We start from the raw sequence: 7612 nt of genomic DNA, 5'->3' as shown, positions 1-7612 counted from the left end.
GTCAGACCTGGCTGACTGCTCTTCCCAGCAGATGTCTGGAAAGTTCATGTCACATGATGACCACGTCTTTTGACCTAACTACCTCCGTGAGCTGACTTAAGAATTCCTGGTCCAGCTCTTCCCCTTGGTTGGGTGGTCCGCAGTAGACCCCCCACCGTTAAGTCCCTTTCCCCTCGACTCTCTTGTATTCTAACCCAGAGCACTTCAGTGTGCCCCTCATCCGACCTTGTGCTACTAGATGAGGATGTATTCCTCCTTGATATAGAGCGCTACACCCCCACCTTTCCTCCTTGTCCTGTCCCTCCTACACAGCCTATAGCCCTTGATATTCACCGCCCAGTCGTGCGTTGGGTCCCACCATGTTTCTGTGAGCCCCACTATGTCTGGCTTGGTGTCAGCTAGCAGGAGGTTAAGTTCCCCGATCTGTAGAATTGTCTTTTGGTTATGACAAAAGTGTAAAGCAGTCTACCTTAAAATCATTTGATAGTTTTTTTTTTTAATTATTATTATTTATTATTAATGGTGGTGATGGTGTTGCTGTTTTTGCTGACTGCTTGTAGGATGCAGCCTCGTAGCTTTTTTTCTAACTCTTTTCAGGTGTGGCCATCTGGATGGTGACCCCAAAGAAGTATCCCCTGTTTTCACTCAGTTCATTGAATGTGTCTGGCAACTCATGCAACAGTTTCCCTGTGCATTTGAATTTAATGAGCGTTTCCTTCTTGAAATCCATGACCACGTCTACTCCTGCCAGTTTGGGAACTTTCTTGGGACCTGTCATAAGGAGCGTGAGGATCTGAAGTGAGTTAGCAGTTTATGGAGCAACAGTCTGTAGGCCTCTTTGTGCTCTCTTAAAACTGAATTGGAAAGATAACTACAGGTTGAGGGAAACATTCCCTTGATATCTCATGTGTTTTGCAGTGTAAAAAAAAGATGTACATGCATGCACAAGAAAACAAGGAAATATTCTCAAACATAGGAGGAAAGTGACTCCAAAATTCTCATGTTTTAAAAGAGCATCTGCTTAGGATTTGAAGTTGTCAATTTTAGATTTTACCTTGTCTAAATTATGACTCCCTGGGGATTGCAGTATTATTTGTTTGTAAAGTTAATGAAAGGAACTTTGGAAATGGATAACTCTCTTACCCAGTCCTACCAGAGTCTTGCATAGGGTAATTTAGAATTATGCTACTACACTATTTAACTTTTTACGTGATTTTTCTGATTGACAGAATCTTTGAGAAGACCCATTCCCTGTGGCCATTCCTCTTACAGAAGAAGCAAGAGTTCAGGAATCCTCTCTATAAGGGATTTACAGTTTACAAAGAGCTTCAGCCAAACACGCTACCTTTCAGTTTCCAGTAAGTAACTGGAGGATGGAAGAATCGGGGACCACTCTTGTATGGGTGTAGAGATGGGCATCTCCCTTGTATGCCCTTTATCCTGTTTGAGATGCTTTTTACCAATAAGTGCCTCATGCCTCAACTGTTAAGTGAAGCTAAGGATTGATAGGTAGATATGAAATAAGTACAAGCATTGTTTTAAAACTATTTGTTATCAATCAAGCTTCTTAGTGTTATAGAAAAATGGGAATTAAAATATGCAAATTGACTCCCCCAAATTTCTTGTCACGCTAAGTTTTGACAATAATACTAGAGAGAGAGAGAAATAATTGTTAAATATAATGCTCCCTCCTCCCTCTCCCCCGCCCCTTTTAAATTGGGGGTATGCATATCTTAAACTAGACTAATACATGCTTTTATGAGTGGCATTCATGCTTATGAGCATGAAGTGGTAGCAGTTAGAGTTGAAATAATTGTCACATCTAATGGACTTACCCTTATACTGTTTTGTATTTGCTTTCTTAGGGCACTCCACTTGGACTGGTCTATTTCATTTTAGGTTTATCAGTCACAAGTGCTTAATAGTGTTTGAGATCCATGGATGAAAAATGTGTTTTTAAGCATTAAGTAAAGTACTTTGCAGTTCAAAGTACTTTACAACAGAGGGTACAGGCAGGAAAATATAAGACTTGCAGATTAAGTGAAATTGTAAGAGCTCACAGTAAAAATCAGCTAAAGAACAAATGTGACTGGTTTCATCTGGGCCATATTTGGCACAGAGCAGGAATATTTAAATCCTTGATTTTTCACTGAATTCTTAAATTTATGGAAACCTGTCTGTTACTAAAACGTTTTATAAAACCTCAGTTGTGGACTTCAATCTCGAGCTTTAACTAGTTGAAAATCTTTTCTCTTCATTTGAAGAATATATTGACTCTTGTTTGTTTGTTTTTATCCTGTCCAGCAGGTCTTCTAATTTTTTTTCTCTTGTTCTTGAGGTTCTGGTGTGGCATGTATAACCGCTTCGACAAAGGGATGCATCCAAAGCAGTCTGTGTTAGACCAACTCCTCAGTTGCATGAGCCAGAAGATGAAACTGGAAGACAGTGCAACAGAGCTGGAAAATGTAAGTTCTGCAGGTGATAACAAAAAAGTAAAAAGAAAAAGAAAAAAGCTGTGATGTCTCAGTAAATGGTCCTGAGATAGAAAGGAGAATCTTGAGAGGAGGAGTTGGTTCAGGAAGAAAACTGAATTCTCCCTCTCCTCCTGGGGTTGACCCAAAACGTTTAAATTTTTCTCACATAAACATTGTGCCAAAGAACAGTTATTCACACAACTTTAATATTTGGGTAATTAGTTTACTTTGGCATATATTTGGTTCCTTGAGAGCTGTTAGAAAGACTGCGTCTTGGTGCAGGGGCAAAAGAGTACATGAGTATTATAAACGGGGTGGGGTGAGCCTGTGTTGTCCAGAGGCTTCTGTTTAACAACAGACTTGATATATGTTGGTGAGACCATACGGGGGAAGCCAGAATTGCTAATACTCATGCTCTAAATGAGTACAAAGTATTTGCAACTCAAGGGTAGCTAATTGATCTCTTCCAACCAGTAGTGCTGAAAGGAAATTTTTAGTGTAAAATGTTTGTTTGTAATTTAATCAACTTCCCCAGAGATGGAGAGAGAGACCTATAGCACAACTTAAAGGATGTAGATCTATTGTTTGGCTTTTAAGAATTGTAGTTTCTCCTTTTCTCTCCCATCTCTCAAAAAGAGCAGTTGTGGATTTGCATTGCAATTGGACAAGTTTCTGCTTATGATTTCTTTTTGTATAACTACAACTGGCCATCTAAAAATAGACTGGTGAAAAGGACTATTAAGTCCTTTGCTAGTGTGGCCTGAACTCTGGAAATTGGAGCTTTGTTTCACTAAACACATTTTTAAGAGGAAAAGTTGCTGATATTTGTTTATAAATGTTGGGTTCAGATTATGCAGTGCTGTGCTCAAGATACTAGCACAAGGCCATTTATACCAGGACCTTATCATTAGGAGGCCTTATCTTTTTGTTTGTCATTCTCTCTGATTCCTTTCTCTTGCTACAGAAGCTGCCATTCTTAGATGGTCCCTTGCCAAATGAAGCATGCTCCTTATCTAAAATTGTGAATGCTACAGTTGAATCTTCAAAAACACCAATGCTCAATACTCCCCAGGATTATGAAGGTGAACCACCAGCTCTATTGACCAATGGTACCACAGTTGGGGAATTTGATGTCACATCCCAGGTGGACCAAAAGAACAAAGAGAATCTTGCTCATCACCAAGACCTTTCTGGCCTCAGTAACACTGCTGGGGTTATAGATTCGGAAACTGAGGAGAAGCTGCAGCCCCAGTGATCAGCTCTAGTATCATGAACCGTGGGAGTAAGGCCTGCAAGATCTGTGCCCTACTGGGAACTTAGCCTCCTCAGCCATTTACAGTTAAATGTGAACGTGTATGTTTGGAGGGGCTGTTTGTGAGTTGTGTGAGTGGCCTAGAAAAGAGATTTTGTCTTCAGCTTGGCTGCATTAGCACAGGTTAGTTGATAAATGTGCATGCAGAGCTGCCCCAAAGGCAAGAAAGCCATCTCAATTTACATGGTAAACCTCACTTTTCAGTGGATATATGGCCCCCTCTCCCACTCTTAGAAATGACCTTCCATTACTCCTATTTCAGAGTTTAAAAGACGCTTTTGGTCATTTTTATATGGAGAGTTAAAAACCAAACTGTAACTGGAGCTGGAGAGACAAAGTCTGTTGTTAAATGGAAGTGAAAGACTGTAAATGCCATTTTAGTTCATCCTCAAACCTGAGTAAGCTAAAAAGGCTTTTCTTAGCTCTTCAAAGATGCTCTGCATGGAATCCCACCCTGCTGCAGAGGCTGGTTATTTTTTGTTCCCTATGCACATTTGTAAGGAGCTGTGCCTTTTATATGGAGACCATCTTAATGTCCAACCATGGCAATGTCATAATGTTTTATTCCTGTAATGTGTATCAATAGTACTTGGCGTCCTTTATAGTTTTAAAAATACTGACTAGCTTTTGTATCTCTTGTTGCTGTCCACTTCCCCAAGAACTCAGATGGTTGTGTGAGTTGTCAGTCTCATGGCTGAAACCTTCCAAGAATACTCATTTCTCTATTCTCCAGTTAGTGTTTTTGAGTGATCAGATGAAGGTGGTAAATCCCAAGGAGTCTATAGAACATGCATTTAATATTTTTTTCCTACTCAAATCCTAGGAGTAAGAAACCAAAAAGAAAGGAAATAGTTTAAATTATACTAGAGCTTCCGCTTCAGTTTTTATTTTGCCTAGAAAGGTTAATGGAGCAAGAGGTTGACTTAGCCACATTTAATTTTAAGGTTTAAAGACATTCTCAAACCCGTAAGGAAACGATGATAATAAATGCAATATATTTTGCTTAAAATTGAAAACTATAATGATTGCTTCATCACATCTTGAGTGACAGTAGAGAATGTCTTATGTCTATTGCCCTGAATCTTAAAACATTCCTGCAGATCCATTTGACACTAGCTTTTCTTTCAGGTCGTGACAGGCAAACTCATTTTTCCCTCCTTTCAAAAACGTTCTGTTAATTTCAGTAAGGGAAGTAGGTGCTCAGCCTGAGATCGTATTCTCTTTCAGGATCATGCTCTTACTACACAGATATGCATGTGACAGTTCCTGATCTGATGAAGCCAGAGTTAAGACCTTTGTGCTAATTCTTAATGGCTCATTTTAGTGCATTGTGTTCAAGCGGGCAGAATTCTAAGGAGATTTTTGGCTTGGGTCATTGAAAATTGCATGGAAATGAACAACAGATCTCTGGCATTCGACTTCTAGGTTGAGAGATGGACTCACTGTGGTGTTTGCCACATTACTTGTGTTCCTTGAATCTCACTTGAACTTTGAACAAAACGGGAAAAAGAAAGGGCTTGAAATAAGTAGATTTTATTGGAAGAGAACTTTCTTCTTGGCTCCTCAGAGGAAAAACCCTGGAGCAGCTATTCCTCAGGCAGGATATTCTGGGTGATTTCCCTATATAAACATGCTTACTCTGTACTAAGAATGCCTTGTCCACTTTTCTGCTTTCACTGGTTCAAATGTTTGGGTTTCTATTAGATAGTGTCCTCTGATCTTAAAACCCATTTTTTTTAGAATTTTACAAAATCTAATAAAAACAGATAGAAATGGTTTCAGGTTTTTTTTTAAAAAAGCATTCCACTGCAGTATTGTAAAACAGAATGAACAGTCATCATTCTTTTGCACAATCTTGACTAAGATGGTTTGAGTGTTCAAGCTGAGCACTAAAGGGAGAGCAGAGGGAGGGAAAGTGGAGTAGTTAAACAACAAAAATATTGAGAAGTTGCCTCGCTCTGGTTTTATGCTGATAATACTCTTTTCTGAGTATCTGACTACCACTTAAGGTAGAAAAATATTCTTATTGAAGGGATTGAAGCATCTGGACTACAAAGATGGATGCTGGAGAAGGGATAATATAGTTGCCTTTCTTGCAATCAGAAGACAAGCCTCTCTTTATGTTAGTGGATTTTTAAACTTTTTAAGCGAGCAGGGTTTTTGTTGGGTTTTTTTTATTTTTTAATATAGACTTTTAAACATAAAATGATTTCTATTCAGGATATAAGAATATCTAAGGAGATAACTGCTTAGTATCTGAATGATATCTAAATATGTTTAATAAGTGCATCAAATACAGCTACTAATAGTGAAAGGATCTATTATGGAGAAAAAGTAGTGCTGTTACTTAAGTTATGGTACACCAAAAAAGACTGTGCCATTCAAATGATTGTGTATTTAATGTTACAGTTTTAGGTTAATGATTCTGTATAATGTATACATCTAAATTCATTACAGTTACAGAAAGGGATCCTGGATCTCAGGAGTTGCAAATCCACTCTTAACTCCATCTGCTGTTAAAGAGAAAAGAAAGACCTCCGTCAAACTCCTAAAATAACTAAACTTGTCTACAAGCCTTTTTTTCCTCATTCTGGCCACATCGACATAAATTACCAGACATACAAGGGACCACACCTTCAATTAAAATTCATTGGTCTGAGTTCATATAAGGCTCGAATGTATCTTTAGATTTCCCTGGAAAAGTGTGGCGTGGAGAGAAATTCTTTCCCCTGTCTCGCCTCACCCAAAAGTTTCACACGCGTACTTTTAGCTGTTTGAGGAGCAAGTAAAGTCCAGTGTTACTTTGTGTACTAGACTCTGTGCGGGTCATTTTGAAATCAAGAACTTTTACATTGAAAAGGAGGCCAATTAAGGCACTTTTCAGGACCGGTCATTTTGAACTTTCTTGTTCTTGTATGTGTTCTTTAAGGAGAGTTATGTACAGTGCTTTATCTTTAATTTTCACTCACTACTGATGGATTTAGACTTGCTGTTAATATTTATATAAGAATAGTTTGCAAAATGTTTATACCAATAATGTTACCTTGTCTTTGAAAATGTTACCTTGTCTTTGAAATCACCCGTAGATTTGTTTTAAAAAATATATGATAACTTTCCTGTTCATAGACTGATACAACACTTGGACATCTCCGCAAATCCATTGTATTCTTGAATCTTCCCTGGCATGTGGGCCTGGAAGGATTACTCTGAGTGCTAACAGTTGTGCTGGGCATTCAGTAATCTTGTTTTTTTTTTTTTTACTTCAGTAATGAAACCATGCATGGCTGTAAACATTGAAATATAAAACCTAGGGAAAAAAGGGTCCAAGACAACAGCTAAAGCTGCCACTTTAAATCCTTTAGGTTTTGTGGGTGTGCACAGCTGCAATATGTTTCAGACCTCATTTTGTGTTGGTCTGTTAAATAAGCAGGCCTGAGAAGGAGTCCCAAAACTTCTAAGGGAACTCTGCAGTTTTTGCTATCAAAAGACCAACTCATTAAATGCTGCTCATTTTTGAGGAGGAGAGGATTTTCTGTGTTTCAAGACCAAAAACAAAAAGCAGATCAAAGCACTGAGGCATGTCATCCAGATTCTGATCAACTAGGATTGGCTTCCTGCTGTGTTTTTCTGCCAGACTGTACAAATATATGTTCAGTTTATAGTATAATGTCTTGCCTGCTGATAGTAGTGAACAATTTGGGTATTCAGTCAGTAATAACAGAAGGAAATCTAAAAACTGTTACTGAGCAATTGTCTTATACCACCATCTTCTAGGAGAAGAGTTACTTTAACTTGTAGTTTCCCCTAGTCAGTGACCTGAATGTTG

The 7612-nt window shown here is 38.5% G+C and overlaps 1 protein-coding gene across 1 annotated transcript in view; it reads left to right on the top strand.

Annotated features, from left to right (window-relative positions):
• MTMR8 (myotubularin related protein 8) overlaps nucleotides 1–7055 on the top strand; it is a 34125-nt gene extending 27070 nt beyond the window's left edge. Inside the window, exons 11-14 of the mRNA XM_006028390.3 lie at nucleotides 598–798; nucleotides 1230–1358; nucleotides 2339–2465; nucleotides 3439–7055. Coding sequence (XP_006028452.1) covers nucleotides 598–798; nucleotides 1230–1358; nucleotides 2339–2465; nucleotides 3439–3729 — 748 coding nt within the window. The 3' untranslated portion in view covers nucleotides 3730–7055. The remainder of the gene's footprint in view (nucleotides 1–597; nucleotides 799–1229; nucleotides 1359–2338; nucleotides 2466–3438) is intronic.
• Nucleotides 7056–7612: the final 557 nt, after the last annotated feature.

The sequence above is a fragment of the Alligator sinensis genome, unplaced genomic scaffold (assembly GCF_000455745.1).
Source record: "Alligator sinensis unplaced genomic scaffold, ASM45574v1 scaffold830_1, whole genome shotgun sequence".
Lineage (NCBI taxonomy): Eukaryota > Metazoa > Chordata > Crocodylia > Alligatoridae > Alligator > Alligator sinensis.
The sequence above is the reverse complement of the archived record's forward strand: the minus strand, read 5'-3'. Positions and strand labels throughout refer to the sequence as shown.